The sequence below is a fragment of the Ptychodera flava genome, chromosome 13 (genome assembly GCF_041260155.1).
Source record: "Ptychodera flava strain L36383 chromosome 13, AS_Pfla_20210202, whole genome shotgun sequence".
Classification (NCBI taxonomy): domain Eukaryota; kingdom Metazoa; phylum Hemichordata; class Enteropneusta; family Ptychoderidae; genus Ptychodera; species Ptychodera flava.
The window spans coordinates 25,752,589-25,777,369 of record NC_091940.1 but is presented as its reverse complement, the minus strand read 5'-3'; the positions used below and the strand labels follow the sequence as shown (position 1 = coordinate 25,777,369).

General features: G+C 37.0%; 3 protein-coding genes across 5 annotated transcripts in view; 2 read left to right on the top strand and 1 right to left on the bottom strand.

Annotated features, from left to right (window-relative positions):
- LOC139147972 (cytochrome c oxidase subunit 4 isoform 1, mitochondrial-like) overlaps window positions 1-885 on the top strand; it is a 3,183-nt gene extending 2,298 nt beyond the window's left edge. Inside the window, exon 4 of the mRNA XM_070719226.1 lies at window positions 360-885. Within this exon, the coding sequence (XP_070575327.1) occupies window positions 360-496 (137 nt within the window). The 3' untranslated portion in view covers window positions 497-885. The remainder of the gene's footprint in view (window positions 1-359) is intronic.
- Window positions 886-3,767: 2,882 nt separating this feature from the next.
- On the bottom strand, window positions 3,768-18,876 carry LOC139147969 (uncharacterized protein C20orf96-like). 3 transcript variants are annotated; one of them, XM_070719222.1, is made up of 11 exons: window positions 18,748-18,876; window positions 16,799-17,018; window positions 16,200-16,229; window positions 13,093-13,447; window positions 12,105-12,159; window positions 11,588-11,632; window positions 8,554-8,653; window positions 7,706-7,863; window positions 6,690-6,857; window positions 5,273-5,415; window positions 3,768-4,502 (listed from the first exon to the last, which is right to left on the bottom strand). In XM_070719222.1, exons 2-11 carry the CDS (start codon window positions 17,001-17,003, stop codon window positions 4,442-4,444), a joined length of 1,320 nt encoding a protein of 439 aa, XP_070575323.1. In that variant the 5' UTR covers window positions 17,004-17,018; window positions 18,748-18,876; the 3' UTR covers window positions 3,768-4,441. The 3 variants fall into 3 exon arrangements, with proteins under 3 accessions (XP_070575323.1, XP_070575324.1, XP_070575325.1); XM_070719223.1 differs by lacking the exon at window positions 16,200-16,229; XM_070719224.1 differs by lacking the exon at window positions 16,200-16,229 and having other exon boundaries at window positions 13,093-13,249.
- Window positions 18,877-19,048: 172 nt separating this feature from the next.
- On the top strand, window positions 19,049-24,074 carry LOC139147971 (uncharacterized protein C18orf19 homolog A-like). The gene is made up of 3 exons (XM_070719225.1): window positions 19,049-19,343; window positions 21,183-21,672; window positions 22,386-24,074. The coding sequence occupies exons 1-3, from the start codon at window positions 19,259-19,261 to the stop codon at window positions 22,702-22,704; spliced, it is 894 nt and encodes a 297-aa protein (XP_070575326.1). The 5' UTR covers window positions 19,049-19,258; the 3' UTR covers window positions 22,705-24,074.
- The last annotated feature ends 707 nt before the right edge of the window (window positions 24,075-24,781 follow it).

Genomic DNA, 24,781 nt, shown 5'->3' with positions numbered 1-24,781 from the left:
TCTATTCAACGTATGCTTAGAAAACAGCAATGAAGGGGATAGATTAGATCAGAGAAAGGGACGTGAAATTATGCTCTCAGTATTCAATATCAACATCGTAGGTTAAATTTAAGTTTTCTTTTTTCAAATTGTACAAAATTTTGGTTCAGATGCATCCAAGTCAATTTTGAACCACACAGTAGCAAAATAAACTCCCAGTATGCACTTATTTTGGGCAGCCTATCAAATATTTGAAAACCTTTCCATCCATGATAATCTTGTGAGGGGGCAGTCCGTTTTTACTCAATTTGGATATGGAAATTGAGTTTAAGGTGAATTTGTTCCGTGCTAACAACACTATGTTCTGTCTTTTGTTTCAGTTCTACCCCCTCCACCACACACGTTAAACGAAGAATGGCAACAGAAACAGCGAGAATACATGATCAGGATGCACAACCAGCCCATTGAAGGCATCGCATCGAAATGGGATTATGACAAGAATGAATGGAAAAAGTAACCAGCAGTGTAAAATAAATCTTCATTCTAAATGTTTTATCATTCAAACCAAAGTCTCATCTTCAGTTGCACCTTCAGGGATGACCTATCTGCAATGACAAAAAAACGGGAAAAATAAATTCTAATTATAAAAGATATATGCTGCTAGTCACCTTTTTGGGTTTTTACCGCAGTTCTGTCCCGACCATTATTAACCCAGAAATATTAGTGTGTGCATTGTGTTTAGTTTTGACTTTTACATCTTTACTGTGTAAATTCGGACCTTCCTTCGACCTTTTTGTGGAAGTGTGAATTAATTTGTATGTAGGTTTGGTCTTGGAGTGCCATTTCAGTGGCACTTGTTTGCATACAAAAGTTGTGACAGAATAAAATGTGATAAGTAAAACATTACATTATTGTGCTGGCTGTTCTGTGGCTGCTTCCAAAGGCTCCGTGTCTGATGTCTCTTCGTCATATACGAAACAAAAAAATACACAATCATGGTATGTAGACAAATCTAAATGGTAAAATTCAGCAGAAAAGGGACTGGTTATTTTTGCCAACCCATTTGTAAAATACCCATATTCAAAATGTTAGTTAGCTGTTTGAAAGCTTTGCGTCATGCTGAGCCAGACAAAGAAATATTTGTTACATCAGCACTGAGAGACTCTGCAACAGTCTACTTTCACTTTGCATTTTTTTTCCCCAGAAAGTAAACTTGAATTAGGTTTTCCATGTGGACATGCACCCAAGTTCTGCAATGGAGGATGTGATTTTAAATGTGTATGCTTATTGGGGACATTGTCTGCACCTGCCGTGTGCTGAGTAAATATATTTTACTGAGAGAATGACGAATGCGCTCCGACCACTTTTCCTGGAATTTGAGTCCTGACACTGCGTCCCATATTATCTCATTTGTAATCACATGACCTATCACAAATGCTGTAAATATGTAGAGCAGCAGTTCCTTGATATACATTTGGCCCTTTGATTATGCTGATTAGGTGTGTGGTCTGGTTTTATGGTCTTTCACAATCGTGCTTTTAGAAGATAAAGTCGTGTTCAACACTAGTGTTCAAGTACATTACGTTCCAGACAAAGAAACTGCATATACATAGCTTTCATTTGAAATGAAACATGTCTCCTGTAATCATCAAATCCAATGAACATTTGTTGTGTATTCCTTGGAACTTCTACAACATACGGAAAACTGGTCTGGTCACAGCATTCACATTTGAGTGTACCACAACAAGACTACTTTTGTCTGACACGGTTCCATTGTGTCACGTTGTAAATCAACCACATCTCATAAAAGGCAGTAAAACGCAAGTCATTACAAACCCGGGTGGAATATACAGTCTTCTTGGTGGAGAACGAGTCCAGTACCAGAGTGGAATATCTAGATGGAAACATATATTATTACATTTTTGAAAATATTAGATCGTATTCAGTAAATTGAATTGCAGATTTAATGCAATTCTTTTAAGATTACAGCAAATCTGCCCACACAGGACAAGATTTTCAAAAAATGAAAATCTTGCAATTATTTCCTTTTCACTAGCTTATGTAGGCAAAATTAACTTCTAACATCTTGAATTTTTGAATATTAAAAATCAATATTGACTCGTATGCAGTTAAAACAGACAATGACTACTTTCTTTCATGATGAACGCAGGGAATGGCCGCCATTTTGAATTTCAAATATTGGTGTTATTCACATGATTACTACAACCCTATTTCTGAATTCTATTAAAAACAGAATAATTGAAATTTTGCGTTGGACAAAATTGAAACAATTTCACATTTGAGGTGATATTATTACCCTCTTGAGGTCATTCAAATGTTATCCACACACATCTACGGATTAATGGATATTACCATGTTCAGTAACATAAAAGCTGAGACAATCATGAAATTACCAGATAGGATCTTAAACACAGAACACAAGGAAGACCTCTGTCAAAATGAATGTAGTGACTGCATTCATGTATACAGGATCTCCAGCCCTATCTATGCTACAAAGAGGAAACAGAATTCCTGAGAGACCTTGGATATATCAGCAACACGCACATACCAATGAGATGCCTGCATTGATTGGGCCTTGCGTCATAGTTACAGCAATCACTTTCTATTTCAAATGGAGTATACAAGTATCATGGTGCAGTGTTCTAGCTTATATTGTGTGTGTCTTCCACTTTTAAAATACTCTTGCATTTCAAATTAAAAAGTAATGACAGAGATTTGGCTCAAAAGATGGAACTGATGACGTTAAGATGATCTAATACGAAAACATTGTGTTGTGGAAATTTTTACCAGTGTCAGTACCCTTTCATAGAACCACGCCTTGTTTTGTCAGTGTGTAAGTAAATATTGTTCAGATATAAATACATCTGAACATAAAGCGGCAAAGCTATGGACATCAGTGGTGATTTATCATGTTATTGGAAGTTTCGATTGTAAAGGTCACGCAATGTGACTGGTATATGGACTGGTATTTGTCTCCAGTGTACTGCAGAATGAACATAGCTCTGTACACAACAAGCGTTAAATGTTGCATCTCTTCAAACCATACCGCTACGATAGACGCAGTGGCCTTGGCCTATGATCTACTGTGCTCGCCTGCAAAGGGTAATATATCATTCTGTGTGAGTGTGGCTGCTTTCATTTATTACAATCTGTGGACATACAGATGGTATACATGGATGTAAGGACTCACAAGATATTCCAAACTTTTCTATGTAGTACAAGTTCTGTTTTCCAATACTTATCATTTGGCTGTCTTCTCTGATACCATTTCAACCGTTGCAGATCTGACCTTACAGTTAAAATAGATCAAACCAGCATACATGCCTGTCACAAGAAAACATTTCCCTTCAGTATGGGTAAATATTTCAACTTGACTTCAAAAGTTCTGAGAATGTGTGATCTTGAAAGGTCAAAATTGCTTTCTTCCAGTCAAGCACGACAACAAGTGTACTGCCCTTGAACATGTTAATTCTTATCCTTTCTTCAAATGCATCCAAAGACATCAGTTGAGACTCTGAATGATTACATCGCGACATGTATTGTGTAAATTGATCAAATCTCATGGATACACACAATATCCAGACGTATTAGAACTCAGTGACATGACATTGATAAACAGATCTGTCATACTGTCTATAAACCAGTTTCATTTTGATTAATCTATTCAGGTTGCTGCACAGGTAACACAGGTGTGAGCATAGTCTACTGTACGTGATTGCTTTTAATAGGGAATGTTAGCTTTAAAAAACACAAAAGCACAGTAATAATCTGGCATTTAGAAGATACCTTTTTTTTATTGATATTATTTATTGAGTACACAACAATGGTTGCTTTGTTTAACCTGTTCACCCCAATTCCCTGTAAACGGGTCCACACTCACCATTTATTACAATGGCTTTGGGCTAAACCATGATGGTGAAAGGGTTAAAGCATCCTCACAAATACATGACAGAAAACGTAAATCGACCACTTCAAAAATGGGTATGTAAAAATTGGAGTAATGTACAGGCTGAATTAATGCTTTTCTATACAAATATCAACCTACACAGAAACTTAAATTTTTTTTTCCTTGATTATTAACAAGTTATAAAATATTTACAAAATATGTTCAATTTTGTATCAAATTTTTCCATGATAGCTTGTAAGTAATTTACAAATTTGGCTCGGAGCATTTTTTTCATTGAATATAACATGATCTAATATTAGCACATAAAATATCATGGGATGTGGATGGAGAATGAAAGTGGGACGGCTATGAAATGTATTATCTACACAATATGGACGGCATGGAATTGTTCATGGCGTGGATGGCTCTGAAATGTACGATATGAAGTACCCAAATTGTCCATAAATAATATGTACATCAGAGAAATATTTCTTTTTTCAATCATATAAAAATAAAGAGCAGTTTTCTTTCTGCCTTTCTTGGCTTTTCTAATTTTCATATTGGCAACCACTCCTGCGTCGGTATATCAAGCACAACGTCCATGTCTGGAGTGCATCTGTAAAGTATGGAAAAAAATCCTCGTTAACGACAGTATCAGACGTCTAACTATACCTAGCACCTCCCAAATAAAAAAACACATTAAATTTTATAGTTAATAATAGTATTTATTTGCTTGTAAATACAACATGATGATGATACATTATATTAGAATTCTAACATTCCTACATGGTGTATGGTATATCTCTATCTCCATTAACTGACCTCTGACATGACCTTTGCAGTTGGGTACTTTCTTGAAATGTACACTTACCAACAAGAATAAAAGTTTACGCATATTTTCTATGTGTGATGCTATTCTGTTACCTCAGCTTTGCGAATTGCATCTTCACGTGTCAAGACTTTGGTGAATCAATGTATCAGTCTTACTCTTATTAATCTGTTTCCATAGCTCTAAGGTAGAATTTGCCTCACAGACAGATATTCAGTCTCTCAGACACTGCTGGTCAACAAATAGTGTGAGCTCATTCTGAAGCCCATGGAGTCAATGAAGTTTTGACCATTTTTTTGTGAAAATTGAAAATTTAGTGTTTCTCCATAGAATTAAAACAAGGTATATAAGCCATTTTGAATTTCAAATAACAGTCAGTTTCAAGTCATTTGGTTCTCTAGCCCCAAAATTTGCAACGCACTAGGTGACCGCTGATTGCTATCCTTGATTATGAGGATGTATAGTTTAAAGTTTCCTTGAGAGAAGTTTGATCAAAAGTATAGAAATATTCTGTTTCAAATCGCATCATGCAAAATGCAACATATATGAGCGCTTACTTGGGTTCTCTTGGGTACAAATGAGGATAAACCTGTCGTCGGATATCAGTTTTAGGATCAGCCAACAACGATTTTACTTCTTCCTCCAGTTGCCTGTTTGTTTCTTGCAATTCAACCATCTTCTTCTTATGCTCTTCGATTTCCTAGAAACAGGAAAGTATGCGGTACGCTGATAATTTTTATAGGTTTTCCTCAAATTTACACATTGTGATCTATTCAAGTTCTTCCCCATTGCAAAATTTAGGGAAGCTGTCTGAAAATGTGTGTTGTTAGGGAAGAATGTTCATACTCTTCTGTATTTATAAATCATGTTGGCTTTGAATGGAGTCTCTTGACAGTGAATTTAATTGTATAGATCATTTGTGGAGGTGTTGGCAAGACCATATTTACCAATCTCATTCAGCTTTCAAAAAGCACAATGAAATCTTCTACATTCAAAGATTTGACAAATTACCATATGGTACAAAACCATATGCTGGTTTGAACAGTTCCACTCAATTTCAGGAAAAAAAAATGGTTTCTACACAAGCATATGTTGTACAAGGGGCAAAGGTAATCGTATTCAGTGTTAATTGATACTTTCAGACCACTGATCCTAGTAATACACCATATCGTAGCTTGAATATATGCCACTAAACTTTCTTCCCAGCTTTCACCATGTTTTATGCAATTCTATTGTGCAACTTGGCCAATGTTTTTCACATCATTGTAACAGTTGTATTACATGTACTATACTGAACAGTGACAGCAAAGTAAATATTTCCATTTATTTGCATAATGACAGAAGTAATTCTATGATCGCCCGATACAACTACTGATAATATTCGGTGAGCAGAAAGGAGCAGAATATTACAGTACAATACAGTACCTAAGTTTCAGTCTCTCTCTGAGAGTTAATTACTCCCAAGAGAAATATGGAAGCATGGTACAAAATACGCATTCACTATTGTCAGAGCTTTTGTGTCATTTGTCATTAATTTTGAAAAGTGACTCTGGAAAATTTGAGGATTTTTACTAAAACAAAATTACAGTTCTGTAATATATGTGTATGCAATAAGCTTCACACTGGCATATCATTCGTAAATGCAAGCCTGAAATATTTGAAATATTTGCCTGCTGTAATACCAATGTTGAAGATGGCACTAAATCAACTGTACACCAAGCTAACACAACATGAACCTAAATACATGTACTGTACTGATCCCTACAAAAAGCATGAAATTAATTTTCTTTGGCTGAAGTGCTCATTCAGACTTTTAAATTCTATTTTACGTATTCCAAAATAAGAGTGAACAGTCTTTCCTTGCAGTTTATGAGGAGTATTTGTTGAAACTGAAAACATCTAACTGCCAGGATATCCGGGTAATGCTCATCCATCATGTGATTGTTGACCTCTGACCTCTAACTAACCACCCACCTTCTTCATCACCATATTCTGCAGAGCCATATCCTTCAGCGTTTCATGCATGGCGCCGATGGCCTTTTCAGTCACCTCTGACTTGATATGGTGCTCAAGGTCCCTATCAGCCTTGGCAAATTTCTCCTTCTCAATGAGTATGATGCTTTCAAGTTCATTCATTTCATCCTGATGAAAGAAAATTTAAATTTTGTCATGGGAAAAGCTGAAGGTGAACAGTTCACTTTGGACAGCTGTCTGTAATTTGTTTCTGTTGAAAAGCCTATCAGCAATCATATATTTCATTTCAAGCACTAGATAGTAATATAGCAATGCAAGTCTAGAGTAAACAGAGTTGTAACTATGCAGTGCAGTCACTTATTTTGGATTTTGGAGTATTTATTTATGTACATGTACCGAGACATGCGACCTTTGAACTCTTATGACCCCACTTTGTATGTCTGCCAATACGTTTGTTGGACCACGTACACATGTTGAGACAAGGCTCTCCTTGTTCTGCAGATATCATCTTTCCAACATCCTGATGTACAAGTGTGGATTCAGTACAACCGTTTTTAATACGTGTTTCACTATCCACTTCTGGGAATGCAGATAGCAGGGAGCCAAACACCAACCTACTCATTCCCAAGCTCCATGCTTTAGCCTGTAGTTTAACCTTTGGACCAACAAATTTTACTACCATCCTGTTGTTTTTGGCAGCATAGTTGGACTTCTCCACTGAATGATACAGGGGTGGCAGGGTAAAGCAACACCCAACACATGCATACTCTTATTACTTCTGCCCCCTGCTTTAGTGGAACCTTCCACATATTGTAAACTTTACGACAAACCCAAACACAACTGTCACAGATTCTGTAAGCTCTGAAAATGCACACTACATAGCAAGAACTATGCAGTGTAACCCTTTCAGAATAATGTTAGGGTCTGCTCTTACTGTCTTAATAAGGAAAGCTTGGACCTACACACTATCAAGTAGGGATGGAAGGATCACAAAACAGAATTAGTTTGTTAGATACCTCATTGACCACGGCTAGCCTCTCAATCTGTTTCTGTAGTTCATCAATCTTCATTGCTTTGACTGGATACTCTTTGTCTTTGTAACTACGGAGTATTTTCAATTCTGCCTGCTGCTTCTCCAGGACTTCATCCAGTCTTTCAACCTCACTTTGTAAACCTGTGCCAAGATATCAAGTGTTAAGATTCGCAGTTGCACAAATAAGAAAAACACATACAAGACAACACTATCCGATGACTTCGAAACTTAAACAACACTACTGGAGGGATGGGTTTTTTTTTGGTCATTAAATATTTCTGAGAAAGAATGAAGAGCTGTCTGTTCATTATAGAAAGTCATGACATCAGCAACTCATGAATCTAGTGCCCAGTTTCCTAAATACTTTGAATGTATAGATTTATGTTAAATGTTCTAAAGAGCACAGGAGTCTGTGAATCAACTTGTGATCCATCACTATCAACAGAGAATATCCATTGACCTAAAATCATGCACTATATAAATTGATAATATCTGAATAGCATTACAAGCGTTTTAATCAGTTTTCATGCGGTGACATTCACTATATGGGTCCTGAAATATGCATGACCTTTTGAACGTCTTTACAGTAGATGATTCTGACAACTATTGTTACTATTTGGATTTCCAAATTTGCTCACGGAGTAGCTTCACCCATATCAGCTGATTAACTGTAAAGAACAGCAATACACATATCATACCCATGATGTCATTGCTTTCAAAACAGTGTCACTTTTGAGACAAACAGAGGGTATGAATAAACAGAGTGCACTCAAAGTCAGGGTATAAACCTCTATTACTGATTAATTATTGATATAATCTGATGCGACTCACCGTGAAGGTCAGACGCCACTTTCTCTGTTGCTTCATCCAAGGCTTTGAAGGCTGTCTCTCTCTCTTTGTCAAATTTATGATTCAAATTTTGTACAGCACCCTGCAGACAGCAAACAGAATAATTAACTCACAAGTCAAGGGGTAGGAAGCTAAAAGGATTGACCTTATTCACACCATAGACCCTCGAGAAAAGGGACAGGCAACTGCGATAGAGAACAAAGGGTCTATGGGATTAGCAGCGTGCGATCTATCTTGGAATAATTAAGAGGTGTTAATGGGTCGGGACGGAACGAATGAAGCTGGACCCGATCGACTGCACAACGTCCGGTTCATAGACACGTGCATGCGGGTATACGGTAATAATGTTTTCGGATTACAAGTTATTCCGGATTACCTTCAAGTCCCTTTTTAGAAAGAAAAGTGTTACAACTATTTTGAGAAGAATTCGTGCAAATGGTTTTAAAGTACTTTTTACATTTTGGTAGCCAGATTCGATGCAACTAGAAGTCTGCAGGATGTTAGTATGTTGCTGTAAAGTGACAAAGTTTCGAATAGAAATCCGAAACACATACCGCTGCAGTTCCAGACTTGACAGCAGTTGACATCACAGAGTTGTTTACATTCCGCAATCGTCCGTGTATCTCCGAATTTTCCCTCGTTTTTGCAGTTTTTAACCCTCAGAATATTTTCTGTGCGAGGAGTGCTCCATGATTCGGTAAAGTATGTATGTTAACTACTGAAATGTTGTTGTTTGAAAACTGTGAACGGCCAAATTTACGAGGACAGCGTTCAGCTTTGTGTAAATGCATGTGTACCTTACCGCTTCTGACTTCACCAACCGTTGGAGAGTCCCGATTTATCGCAAAGTTTCTCCTGACAGCGAAAGTCAGTGTTACAAATATATTTTCTAGTACTTTGCGGATGTACACATGTGTAGTTTATCCGAACTTTGGTGTTTCTTTAGGCTACAACAGTACCAAAATGTTAGAGGTAGTGTATTTGAGCTCCAATGGAGTAGTCATTTTTTATGTTCCCTGATTTTCGTCAAATTTTGCGTGAGAGATGAAATAAAGGTCAGATTTTCGTTTCGCAGGACTGGGGAAGTGTAAAGCTGTCTAACTTGTAAATGTTTGTTGTTATCAGAGATTTTTATGGTAGGAAATTTAAACTTATATTGTCGATACCTAGCAAGAGTTTTCTGCAGCGTCTATGGTTAATGTACACTGTTTTTATCGTCTGTTTTTTTCCCGTTGGTTTCGGCTAGAATCCAAAATGTGATCTTCATCGTTACCAGAACATTAACCATGACTAGTATCAAAAAAAACCCTCAAATTCTCCGTGTCATTACTCGGAACGTGCCATGCAAGAGCAAAGTGTACATATTCAGAACGTCAGTTTGATCGTTAATGAGATTCAGTGTTAAGTACGAAGTATTGTTCTCGGGGACCGCTTGGTAAATAAAGTTTAATATATTTCAAGATAGATCGCACAAAGAAACCTCAGCAGTTGCCTGTCCCGTTTTTCTCGAAGGTCTATGTTCACACCCAATCCCTGTAAACATGTAAATAATCGCCATTGACAACAATGGGTTTGGGCCAAACCATGGTGGTGAAAGGATTAACAAGATTATCTTGCCAAAATTCCAGTACTGCATTGCTCCATATCATCTTGCTGTTTTTGTCAATTCAGTATCAAAACTTTAGAGGGAAAAGAATTATTGCCTGTCATTCTGAGATTTCTTAATTTTTTCAGAAAGCGGAAACAAAATATACAATGATGAAATGTTGAATTGCAAACATATAATAAAGCTATCCAGTTATTTACGATCTTTTTTTTATTTTTTTTTTTAATTTTTTTTTGTCAGTTATTTACAATCAAGATGTTTGTCCAAATGAAAGCGCCCTCTGTAGCTTGGACTGGAATAGCTTCACAGGTCAATGCCTTACCAACTCTATATGATTAAGAGATTTTGCGGGTACTGAAATGTCGGGCAATGATTGCTGGCACAAAGTGAATCAGGACATTACAAGAAATGGCAGATTAGAATTCAGAATTTCTTGTTCTTCATTTGAAACAAAATAAATTTACCTTCAGAAGATTTCACAATCCTGTGAACCAGTTTTAGCAAATTTAATCTTTGGAAAATCTTCAAATGACAGACATTAAAAGAACCACCTACACCTACCATGATTGCACATAGGGAAAGTATTTATGGGAGAAACCTTCGACAATTTACGGTAGGTGCTCTCGATATGAAACATGCATCTCAAATCAGAAAAGTGGCAGAGCAATTCCTGGAGAGTAATGTTAGAACTGTCATTTTTTTAAGCATTTCAATATCAAGATTATGGTAAAACATGCAAAAGAAACTCTGGCACTCGCATAACGATGGTTTAAATTAAGTTAAAATGGGAAGTTGAAACACATCATAAAACAATTTCTTTTGGGCTGTATCAACATGCTGGAGAGGGTCAAACGGTTGCACATCACACTGTGCACCATTGGTACCACCACATGCAAACTTACTATGTTACGTTTTCCACTCTTGAATGTTGTGGGACAGCAAAAATATGACATATCAGTATCTACAAAATCATACAGGGTATCTGAAAAATATCTGATGTAGTTTTGTTTTGAGAAGAATTTCATTCACTAGCTCAGTATCAGTACACATTTGAAACTTCTTGCATTTATTTGGTATTGCAAATTTGCTTGTCTGAGTTTTTTCAAGTAATATGGTTATTATTTTGGTATCACATGCATTTTGATGAAAATATTATCATCATATACTGAATTTCAATCTTCATCATCCATATAAGAATTGTGTACAGAATTGCAAATCAGCAATCATAATGCCAATACAGCATTAATGCAGACAGGCATGACACAGACTTCAAATTTTGATTCTGTGTACCAGTTGTTCAATGTCATTCCTACATGTCCAAAGATTTTACTCTTTGTCAAACTGTGCCTGTGTTGTGCATCTTATGGCAAGCATTGTTAAACATAACACCAAGAAAACTTCTCTACTTACCCTAAATCTTTCATATTTCTTCAAAAGATCCCTGACTTCCTTATGCTGTATAGACGAATCAAACAACAATGGAATAGCATTTACAAATATGTAATCACACATTTTCAGTATATTTATGTCGCAACACAAACAGATAACAGTAATGTGGATGTGGGAAGGAAACCAGTCTCAAGGTTTGCACAAACCAAACTATAGCAGCAAAAGGTTTAATTCTATCATTCTCAATGCAACAGTTGGATCATCTGCATACAGTAATGGGAATGAGAGGGTTAAAATACTTCACATAATGCACTGCCCTAAGGGCTTACCAAAAGCACTGCCAAAGACATGATCTTGAGTTTTCAGCATATGAAACTGCTCAGTGTCTCCTTGCTGTCAATGTCTTGGATATTACTTATTAGAGACATCCTAGATATTAGAGATCTATGGCTTGGAGAACTAAGTACAATAAAATAAATATACTGAGACAATATTGTTCCTTTATAGAAATACTCAAAGAAAATGGTGCTTCACTCACCGTTCCCTTTTCTCCTGTCTCTATGGCTTGCCTGAGAGCAATGTTGTCATTTATACTAGGATCAAGTAGTCAAGGTAAAGTAACAACACCCTAATCATTGACAAAGGTTGAAAATCAAAGCCAAGCTACCTGTCCACTGTTTGCCCAAAACAGTCATTGGAATTTCTCTACACTGTAAAGTCTCAAATTAAATCATAAATTTTCATTACTGTGGACTGGAAATGGCTCTGTGCAGGGAGCTTCGGTAGTTGAAGAAACACTTGACCTTAGGAGTACCACAGATCAACCAAATATCACTGAGAAGGACAAACATATCTTTAGCAATAACAGTTTCATCATATTCCTTGTGTTTGCTTTTGACCCTTTGAGTGCTGCAACTTTTCCCATCAAAGTTTTGGTGCAACATTTTGCCAATTTTTATGAATTTTTCAGTAATTTTTTTTTTATATTTGTGGACCAAATGGATATCATATTATATTGGCTAGAGTTTTTTATCAAAAATTTGGCAAAAATCTGTAAAAAATCAACAGAGGTATAGTTTATAAATGCAACAAAAATTGACTTTGGCGCTATAAGGGTTAATATACGCTACAAAGTAACAGTTCACCCATTTCTGCAGAAATGTATTTTTGGGAACTGAGATTCAATCAATACCAGTTTCAAAAGCTGAGGCTAAGATTCATATCACATGCGGGACTGATTACAAAATTAAACACGTACAGGTGCGCTTTGTGCAGGGCAAGAAGATGGACTGATCAGAGATCAGTTACTATTTGTGCAGCTGAACTCCTTACTCTGGTCAAACAGAGATAGAGTTTTACAATTTGTGAAATTTATAATATAAAACTTTGGGATGCAGCATTATGCACATAGATAATCAAGGTATTCAGTAAGACCTGTTATTTGCAGATGCTTCAAGACTGTATGGATGGTGTTCAAAAATGACACATCTGAAAGAGCTACCAATGTGAACTGTTCAAAAGGATACAGCTGTTCTTGCCTGGCTCGGTAATTTTCAACAGACTTCTTCCTAGCTTTGATTTGTATCTGCAGCACAGCAATCTCTTTCTGTCGCTGCCTCTCGTACTCATCATCATAGTTGACCACCTTCTTGTTCCAGGGATGTCGGCAACTGGATGAGCACGCTGCACCGGGACGGGAGACAATTAATTGTATTTGCCCAGCCTGCGGCAGGCCAGCCGGAGTCTTAGCGTTTGCAGTGTCTGTGAGAGTTGCAGCTTTTGCAGTTGCGTTAGCAGCAACAGTGGTGGTTGCAGCAGTGGCCTTTGCGGTTGATGTTGAAGTTGAGGTTTGGGGTAGCTGGAATGTTACTCTGTAAGCCGCTTTAAGCATCACGTGCAAGGAAGGAGCAAAAGGTAAAATAAAATCAAAAGCGTGCTAAGCTTGTCTTAGTGGCTCTTTGTGCAAAAAAGCAAGAGTTGACTTATTGATTGTTTTAAAGTTTCAAATACCATCATATCACTACGTCTAAAAAGTCTAAAAAGTGCTTTTGTTAAATATTAATACTATAAATGTTAGTTAAAATTGGATCTACAGAGAATCTATGAGAATTGATACTACAAAAAATAATGACATACAAGTCATCGTTGATGACACAGTCCCCACTTGTTAATGGGTGCTTTGATTACAGGTCCTCAGAGAGGATAGAGTCCTCTTCATTAGGTCTGTGATAAAAATACTTTTGAATAAATTCGCTTGATACATGTCTGAGTTGTAGTTCAGGAGATGAAAAAATCGTAATAAAATGGCCACATGGTGGCCATATTGGATTGAATCACAAAACAAATCAATGTGCATATGTATGACATAGGTCAATGTCCTTGTACCAAGTTTGAATGAAATTGGTTGAGATATGCCTGAGTTATGGCTCTGTACATGAAAAAATCGTAACAAAATGGCCGCACGGCGGCCATATTGGATCGTATCACAAAACAAATTGATGTGTATAGCTATGACATTGGTCAATGTCCTTGTACCAACTTTGAATAAAAGCTGTAGAAAAATGCCTGAGTTATGGCTCTGTACATGAAAATATCGTAATAAATTGGCCGCCTGCTGGCGGCCATATTGGATCGTATCACAAAACAAATTGACGTGCATATGTAGGACATAGGTCAATGTCCTTGTACCAATTTTGAATGAAATTGGTTGAGATATGCCTGAGTTATGGCTCTGTACATGAAAAAATCGTAACAAAATAGCCGCCTGGCGGCCATATTGGATCGTATCACAAAACAAATTGATGTGCATAGCTATGACATTGGTCAATGTCCTTGTACCAACTTTGAATAAAATCTGTAGAAACATGCCTGAGTTATGGCTCTGTACATGAAAAAATCGTAATAAAATGGCCACCTGGTGGCCATATTGGATCGTATCACAAAACAAATTGATGTGCATATGTATGACATAGGTCAATGTCCTTGTACCAATTTTGAATGAAATTGGTTGAGATATGCCTGAGTTATGGCTCTGTACATGAAAAAATCGTAACAAAATAGCCGCCTGGCGGCCATATTGGATCGTATCACAAAACAAATTGATGTGCATAGCTGTGACATTGGTCAATGTCCTTGTACCAACTTGAATAAAATCTGTAGAAACATGCCTGAGTTATGGCTCTGTACATGAAAAAATCGTAATAAAATGGCCACCTGGTGGCCATATTGGATCGTATCACAAAACAAATTGACGTGCATATGAAGGACATAGGTCAATGTCCTTGTACCAGCTTTGAATAAAATCGTTTGGAACATGCCTGAGTTATGGCTCTGTACATGAAAAAAATCGAAATAAAATGGCTGCCTGGCGGCCATATTGAATCGTATCACAAAACAAATTGATGTGCATATCTATGACATTGGTCAAAGTCCTTGTACCAACTTTGAATAAAATCGTTTGAAACATGCCTGAGTTATGGCTCTGTACATGAAAAAAAATCAAAATAAAATGGCTGCCTGGCGGCCATATTGAATTGTATCACAAAACAAATCAACACGAATATGCATGACATAGGTCAATGTCCTTATACAAAGTTTGAATAAAATCGGTTGAGATATGCCTGAGTTATGGCTCTGTACATGAAAAAATCATAATAAAATGGCCGCCTGGCGGCCATATTGGATCGTATCACAAAACAAATTGACGTGCATATGTATGACATAGGTCAATGTCCTTGTACCAATTTTGAATGAAATTGGTTGAGATGTGCCTGAGTTATGGCTCTGTACATGAAAAAATCGTAACAAAATGGCCGCACGGCCGCCATATTGGATCGTATCACAAAAAGAATCAATGTGCATATCTATGACATTGGTCAATGTCCTTGTACCAACTTTGAATAAAATCAGTTGAAACATGCCTGAATTATGGCTTTGTACATGAAAAAATCGTAATAAAATGGCCGCCTGGCAGCCATATTGGATCGTATCACAAAACGAATCGACGTGCATCTGTATGACATATAAAGTAATCCTTGTACCAAGTTTGAATGAAATCGCTTCAGGCATCTCTGAGATATCTGCGTGAACGGACGGACGGACGCACGGACGCACGCACGCACAGACGCACGGACGCACGCACACACGCACGGACATGACCAAACCTATAAGTCCCCCCGGACGGTGTCCGTGGGGACTAATAAAACTGCACAAACTAAAGTGATTTGATTAGTGTCAATGTTACACTGTGTCAGGTGACATCTTTTTGATACTACGTACTGTTTTGTACTGAAAAAATTTTTAAAATAACACTATTTTTATGCAAGTGTCCGATAATATGAAACTATGCCCGCTGAAACAAACGAGTGCAAATATGCAAAACAGTATGCAACAAAAAGTGCTTGAGGCAGCATCAGACACAGGACAATGGGAAGAAATGCGTCACACGCAGGATTCAATAGGAGAGGAAAGCTGCAGAGTAGCAATCATCACACAGAAAATAACGTTTTTGCAGATTTGCGTGTCTCTTTTTTGCGTGTGATTGTCAGAGTTCTTTGTGAAAATGACATACATGATAGCACAATAGTGAACGATACAATAACTAAAAGTGTACATCACAACTTAAATCTGATACCTTTTTCAATGTTTTTAAAAGATTTCTCATCTTCAATGGTTGGCAAAAAGAAAAAAAATTAAACATGCACAAAGTAAATGTACCGTACGGTATATGGTAAAGTCATGGATGTTTAACAACAGCCCATGTAGTATAATGATATATTGTTTATATGCACATATGTAGTAACCTATGTATGCAGGAATTATATATGTTTGTAAATTCTTTATGATATAAATCCCTGTTGAGAACCTGTAACTGCCCATTATTAAAGAGACAATCCTTGTCTGGAATATTTCCTGGGCTATTTCTGTTGTTAGAAAAATCTCAAAAACAAACTTTAGAATGGCAAACAAAGTAAAGTGTGTTAAATTTCAGGATAAATCAACTAGACATTTTTACTTGTTGATCATGCACTTGCAATGGTGGTAAAAATGAAAATATTTAGTCATTGGGCCACAATGGATGACAGCAATGTAAGCTTTGCAAATGCACCAAAAGCTCACAGATCACCAAATGGAGAAATGAAATATTGGTATTCTGTATTGATATACTTTGAATGCTGAAAGTTTATCAAACATAGTAGGTATTGGACATATTAACAAGCATTGAATGCGTACCAGAAGCTGTCCTGCTTGTCGATGACTGTTGATTTTTACTTCTCTGTTTCTGTAACAACTGTTGTACACCCGTTCTTGACCACTGATCATACTCTACAGGCTTGACATCAATGTTCACTCTGCCTTCCAGTGACTTTAACAGTTCATCGTCTTCAAACTGGGTTCTCTCTATGCGGCCAGTGGCCCTCCTACCCCACCCTGACATTGCTGATCTTGAGTCCTGTGAAATAATGCCAGAAAATTAAAACAACTGAATCGGAAGACATTAATTGAGCCACCATATGAGCAAGTAAAACCTTTCAAATCAATGATTTGTCAGTCGTTCTGAAGAATACCATAAATGTCAGGGCTCGAAATTTTCGGTAGTCCCGCGTCCACAGACTACCAACTTTTCTCTGAGGCAACTAAAATCCATGAAATGGTAGCCCACACGGACTACCAAAGCCTGGGACCTGAAATTCAGTCAGTACTTGGCATGCCATGTCCGGTCTGTCACTTTGGGACCAGCTAATGCAGTCAAACTCAGCTAGATACAGGAAGGCCAGACTATGACTTTGTTAAACGCAAACAATGAAGACGACCGTGCGATGGAACTTTGCAGCAAAGTTTCTATATCTGAACTGCCGTACTTGAATGAGAGGCAAAGGAAACGATGGTCAATGAAAATGTATTTTCGTCGCATTTTCATCATAATGTATCAATCCCAATTACATAGAAATTATGCCTGGTCCCTACAGAAAGCCCATGGTCTATTTTTAGCTCTGCTACAGTATGTCTAAGTGCTGAGAAGGTTGTGTCGTTGTCATGTTGTACCTGTTTCTTAAGGTATTAAAGGTGTGCAATATTCACATCAAATGACTAGAAAATTCACTTCATGGTTAGAATCTTGAAAAACAGCTTTTTCTCGTCCGCTTAACGAAAAAGGATATCCCTTCACTAAAAGTGTATGGGCTACCAGCCAATGTCACTGGGCTACCAACTTCAGAAAATGGTAGCCCAAGTGGACTACCAGGGAAAAAAGTTAATTTCGAGCCCTGAATGTAACCAGAATTTGACATTTTCTTTCTGCCACAAATGCAAAAAAGTAGGACTAAAATACTCTCTCATGACCTATCCAATGTCCCTTAGGTATATTATACAAATCATCATATACTTATTACTTTTTATTTAGGCTTGACTGAAAAACAACAATGATACACTCTCTTCTTCACACAACAGTTTCACAAACTAATTTAGTCTGAATAAGATGCTGACTTTATTCTAAAATAAGATACTTTAGGTTCCTGGTTGATGTGTAAGAACTTACAGGTTTTTTTCATGACTAAAGTACAGGAAGAAAAAGTTCAATGTATCTTAATTTATTCTTACTTTAATTTATCAATATCATGTAATTATTATTTGTTATTATTTGTTTTGAAGGTTAACTGTTTTCACATGATTTGAGAATATAATAACAAACATAACATGTATGTATTTGACAATTTGATTTACGTGGGACTGTTGTTTAACTTGATGACCTAGTCCATTGGTCTGTGTAGTGGAGCATTATTTGTAAACACTGTAGCAAAGCAAAGACACTCCCCCCCCCCCCTTTTTTTTTTAAATCTTGGGGTAAGCACCCATAACTGATCACGAGTTGAGTGATCGGTGGTTGAGTGAACGTTACATTAATTTTTAGATGTGGGAAGTGTTCTTGGAAGAATCGGTGCTATAACCAGCCTAGAAATAAGACAGCAGCTATGTGAATGTAGCCTGTATTATTGATTGTCAATTTGCCAGTACTAACTGTATCATGTCAACTTGCACTCCCAGTCCTATATCCCCTGTCTGTCTTTTTGATGTTCAACATCGACAAGGTTATCCTGCCAGTAAGCAAAGCAGCACTTCTGATTGAATAGTGATGTTATCTGTAACTACTTAATTGTCATTTACCCCGACATAATACCTACCTACAGGGTTCCAAACGGGACTTTCTCAACTGTAGTTGGTCGGGGTTATCGTCATTGTAGGGCCGCCATTTTGGATGTTGCTATGTTTAAAACCCTCTAACCACGAGAAAATGATAATATGGTGGCCACATTGTGACATATGATGGTTTAACATTCATGCTCAATTTTTTGTTCAAAATCAAAGCCTTTCTTTTGGTTTTAAACTGTTTATAGACTTACTACCATATATCTACCATATAAAACCCAGGAGAATGGACACGATCTGATCATTTGTAGGCAAGTTAAAGGGCCAAAATTGGCGACTTTGTTCTACTTATCACGTCTGCGCAGCAGTTGTATGTAAATTACGCCATTTCGTAAATCAAGGTTCTCACGTGTGAGAGAAATGCAACCGCTGTAATACGTTTCGTCATATTGAGCCCTTCAGCAATGATGGAACCTATTCTTTTCAGAAATACGTAAATGTCGGATGGAGGCGGAATCGATCTAATTCAAAGAGTCAGTAACCGCCATGGCAAGTGCGGTTTTCCGCAGACTCAGCGTGGCCGTGGCCAGGGCTCCAACAACCACCACACGGTTCTTCAATATCGCCCAAGGTGTGTATCACTGTATTGCTGTCTTTGTATGGCTTCGTGCCATGTTCATGTATAACTTGTCTGCACGACCAGTTTTGATAATCGTGCACATTATTCACTACTTTCATGTACTGCAGAAGTAGCTATATTATAGATGCACGATGAAATGCCTCACATACATGTACACACTGTTTGTGCACGACGATTTGTGCAAAACTTGATAGTTATGTAACCTGAGTTGATATAATAACCGAATTTCTCTCTGCTATCAGTGTGTAACGTGCCAAGATAGCACAGCAAACTTAATGCATTCCAATTGGAAAAGATGAATTTTAATAGGTCACTTTGGTCAGATCAAATCTGATCTTTATCATTTAATTTTTGGTACTACTACTATTTGATCTCACTGCAAGGAGTATACAATGGCACTAGGTGGAAGGGCGTTTGACTGGTGACTTTACCATCCAGGAAAGGGGGCTTGGCGTTTCATCAGTATGGCAATTATGGCAGATGACAAAAAATGGAATTTACTTGGATTTTGTGATTACAAATTGAAAATTCTATTTTGGAATGTCCAATTTGTTTTCCCAGTTTGAAGCTATCCCAAATAGAATAGAATTTCCAATTTTGAATCTATATCCATCCTGGTAAACCATTCCTTGTCTTATCATAGGCCCAATTCTCTCAATTCTCAGCCAGCATGTCGTAAGTGCCAGCACTCTTTTCCTTCTCTCATATACATTTATTGGTTAAGTTCCTTGAAAAATTACCAGAAAAAAATGACAAAATATTCATAAATATTAACTTACCAGTACCTATAAATTGTAATCTAATCTGAGTAATCACCATCACACAGGGAAAACCTCTGTACAAGTGAAGACTGTGTACCAGAGTTCAATGAATACATTTTTACATATTTATTACATCCATTGCCACTCACATAAGCAGATATACAATAATTGAAAACGTCGTCTCTCAAGAAATGAATACCTCAAAATACTTTAAAGCACACAATTTTACTTATGAAATGTGCATAGTCATCTCATCTGCTGTGAGTACTCTAACGCGTCACACTTGTAAATGTTACACATTAATAGTTGGATGAGGTAACTTCTAGTGTTAGACCAGTTAAAGCAAATATCATCAAAGGATTTACATTCAGCATCATGTATAACCATGGTCCCTCCACAAAGGGACCATGGTACAAGGAGTGGTTAGGAGACCTCTGGCATTCAATGATTCAGCAGATTTCTGGCAACTGAATTATTCTTTGGAAAATGTAGTTTTATCAGAGGAATCGGCCTTTTCCTGTACATGATAGTTAGTCCTGTCAAAAGTATTCGTTGAACAATATCATTCAAGAGATGTCAACTTTATATTGTCCAGTTCTTATCAGTTGTACAGCAGAACCTGTGTACAGAGAAGAGACATGGATGTGCTAGGTTCACATGTGAATTAATTGGCCTCTTGAAATAGGCATTGTGTACATGATGGCGTGGATATACATGTACCTGACCCAACTCTAAACGTTTTTTTTTTAATCCTCATCATTGTAATGCCATCATACATTATAATAATTGATGCACTTAATAATAGCTGAAAGAGTCCTATAGTCATATATATTTAAGTTTGCATGCTTTCTTACAAGTTTCAACGATGATTAAATAGTGCAGACTCAATAAGTAGCATCCTGGCCGATCAGAATATATTTACATAATACTGTTTGAGTTTTAAGTTGTGTTGGGAAGTTTTTACAATGCAGCAGGAATGATGTCACGAAAAGTGAATATCTTGCCACTTTGTTATAAACGTAGTGCTGTTCTACAATCTGAAAAAATTCCCCTATTTGTTATTTCCCAGATATCAACAAATGCAGGTGCATCAGTTTCTTCACAAAAGTCAGCTCAGTGCCCGACCTAAGCTGTGAATCCCATTGCAGCACTTTCAACTCCTTCGCCCTGTTACAGGAAGGCGTACAGTGGAAGTTAGCACTGCTGCCCAGTTATCCAAAGAGTCCGTCGTTTGTAAGCTGCAGGCATTTCAGCACAAAGACTGAATCCAAAGTCAGTGAACAGGAACATGATCAAAAAAAGACAGACTCCGGCAAAACGGAAGCAGACCAGAAATTGAACTCTGTTGAAGATGAGAATGTCAAGGCCGAGGCTGTTGACAGCAAGGCAGAACAAGAGATTGATGAAACTCTTGATTTTGACAGTGAGGAACTACAGAAATTGAGTTTATGGGAAAGGTATAAGATTCTGTTGAAGCAGTATAGTAAAGTGATGATCCCTGTCCACATTGCCACATCCTGTGTCTGGTATAGCTCCTTCTATTTTACAGTGACCAGGAGGTAAGAATACATAAATGTTGGTCAATAACTGTTTGTATGTTGACTACTATGGTACAGTCACAAGCTTTAAACTTTATTACAATATCAAATTATTCAAATCACATTGGGCATGGTATTTCTGACAATATTAATTAAAGTACATGTATTAAGAATGCTTTTTTTCCATTTTCCTGAATTTGTTGTGATGATATCAGAAGAAAAGAAGACTGCCATTGGCCATTGAGTCATTTACAGTATATTGCATGTGCAATCATGTTCTCACACCTGCAGCCGTTCAACAATGAAGTCAGATAAAAAGTTTTAATTCTAGAAATAATCAAGTTGTCACACATGTTCATACATTCATTCAAAATGATCTAGAAAAAGAATACCAACATACAATAAAGAGAATATTGTGATTTTTACTTTACCTTATTGGTCAGTATCATCAGTGTAAAACCAATGTGAGGTGTTGTTACTGCTGTTTTTCTTCAATGTCTAAAGTTGTGATATATTTCAATTTTTATGCTCTCATGATTATAGAAATAATACTATGCAGACAGTTGTACTCAGAAAATCCTTTGCCCATCTCTGTTTCACAGTGAAATCCATCTGTCTGGGTCATTATTGGATATTATGTTCAGGAAACTGCAATGAGTTTGACCTCAATTAATTTTTACACTGTACTTTGTATACACTGCAGTTTTTTTTTTTTTTTCCCTTTTCATCAACAGTGGTGTTGACATGGTGCCCCTTATTGAAAGGTTCCTGGCTAAAATAGGAGTCGGCGAATCCATCATCACAGCAATTAACACGCCAACAGCCAGTGGCCTGCTGATTGCATACGCCATGTATAAAATAGCAACTCCGGCGAGGTACACGATCACGCTGGGTGGAACCACGTTCATGGTGCGTTACCTTCGGAAGAAAGGCGTTATGGACGAGGCTCCGCCGAAAGACCAGACGCTCAGAGAAGCCATGAAGGAATCCATGTCGGACATGAAAGAGAGGTCAATAAAAACACTGGAAAAACGGAAACAACAGTCAAAATAATTTAGATATTTTTCAAATGAATTCAGCAATGGTGTTGTTTCACTGATGGCAAACTGAAGTGTGTTGATACTCTGGGAAGAGCATAACACGCCTACAATGCAAATATAAGATAGACAAGAATTTGATATTGAATATAGTGCAGTTCATGTGGACTCATGAAATAGAAAACGCATTTCACTTTACTGTTTGCATGCCATACATGAATCAATATGCTGCTGATTGACGTTTTGTAGCTGTAAAATTTCTGATATTTTACCAACAGATAAATTTTTACCAAAAAGGTAACTTACAGAGATTATGTGAAATATGCTGCTTTGGTGCTGGCTGACCTGAGGGAGACTCTACTGCCACTGTAGAATGTAGCTTTGTCATCATTAGAAACTTTAGAAGACCTGGCAGATTACATGTGTAATGTAGTGCATTAGTATCATGTTGTGATTTGTTATATAAAGATTTCAACTGCAACAAAGTGAGGTCAGCATTACTTATTTACATGCCAGATATCAAATGGTGAACTCCACTGCATCTATCTCATAGTCAGTTTGTGATTCTGATGAAATCAATCTTCAAAGGGCAAAACTTTCAAAGAGTGGCATTATCTTCTGCATGTAACTCACAACTGAAGTATTTATGTAAACACAGCACTGAACATGTTCAGATGACTTGGATTATGATAAAAAGTCAGTTTGTGTCATTTTCTTAAGATGCAGAGACAAGTCCAAATATTGAAACTGAAACTATAACATCAAGGGTACAGTGTAACTGACATAGCATGGCAGATATTTGAAACATGAATTATGGATTCTTTTATTAAAGATAGTACCTTTTTGGGCATTGAGCTGGTTATCTGTCTATTTTTGCAGGAAGAAAAGAGTTGTTAGATCTCCTTTTTCCAAAGCCAAGACACTGTTGTTTTACCCACAAACCGAGTGCATGGATAGTTATTCAAATACTCGGAGAGTGCATGTTCAGATATTTAGAAAGCAGATACAAAGTGTGATAATGAATCTTGCTGCATTCACATATTGATCCCATGCAATGACTTGTTCACAAAAATTTAAGCATCTCTGTAATTACCAATAAAGCCAAAGGTGTTAACATCTAACTAGCGTATTAAAGTGATAATTAAGTCTCTGAGTGGTAGAATATACCATGGTTGTCATAAAGGGTAGACTGAATGTCAACAACAGAGCGCCATCTTCAGAACAAATACCTCAACTGATAGTTATAGTAGTGAAAAAGTAGGCTACTGTGTGCTGCTTATCTGTGTTATTGATAGTACCACTAATAGTGGTACAGAAATGGCCATAAATTAAAGAATGTGTGTAATTCTTTTTAATATTATTATTAAAATGATTGTTTTGCTACTATTTGTGCTGGTGTCATTTTTCTCCACAGAAACTACAGTGGTGAATCGTGAAAGACTTTTTCATTCAGTATTAGAAACTTTGGTTCATACTTTTTGGGTGACACTGAAGTATACTTTTACAGCTCCTTAAAATGCTCACAGACTAAACAGTCATACCCTGAGGTGTGACTTCCCTGACATTCCCAGGGATACCTTTGTGAAATGTTAGGCAAAACCTATGAAACCAGTCTACATGAAAATCCTGATAATGCCATCTTGTGGAGAATAATCCCAGTATTCAGTAGTGTTTTTATTACTACGTGCGTAAGATTAATAATACAATAAATCTCAAGATATGCTGAGATTTTTTGTAGATACCAGTAGTTGAAAATCAGAATAGGGAGGGTCTATTTAAAAACTGCAAAGTTGCCTGTCTGGAGTAAAATGCGGTAAAGCTTTCTATCAACCAGTCATTGGATGATGGTGCTACAACTAAAGTGGAACTTTTGTGTGGGATTACGAGGAAAGAAAGCTGTAAACAATTACAAACCAGGATCTAGCCACTTCCACCATTTATATAAAATCAGGGATTCACCTGAATGAAAAATTGCAGTTTTGTGGCTATCGTCCCTTAAACTTGACCTCAAAATGCACTCTGTCTGAGGTGATCTGTGATCCACATGTTATGCTTTTAAAAATTTATACTATTCACCATTGAACTTTAAAATA

Bases quoted from the DNA above. Each gene is read 5' to 3' on its own strand.
- LOC139147969 (XM_070719222.1), bottom strand. From the start codon at position 17,003: ATGTCAGGGTGGGGTAGGAGGGCCACTGGCCGCATAGAGAGAACCCAG. The intron at 7,864-8,553 runs GTGAGTCGCATC...ATCTTGGCACAG, and splicing joins AGTGGCGTCTGACCTTCACG to GTTTACAAAGTGAGGTTGAA. The intron at 6,858-7,705 runs GTATCTAACAAA...TTCTTTCATCAG, and splicing joins GGCTAGCCGTGGTCAATGAG to GATGAAATGAATGAACTTGA.
- LOC139147971 (XM_070719225.1), top strand. From the start codon at position 19,259: ATGGCAAGTGCGGTTTTCCGCAGACTCAGCGTGGCCGTGGCCAGGGCT. The intron at 19,344-21,182 runs GTGTGTATCACT...GTTATTTCCCAG, and splicing joins GTTCTTCAATATCGCCCAAG to ATATCAACAAATGCAGGTGC. The intron at 21,673-22,385 runs GTAAGAATACAT...TTTCATCAACAG, and splicing joins TATTTTACAGTGACCAGGAG to TGGTGTTGACATGGTGCCCC.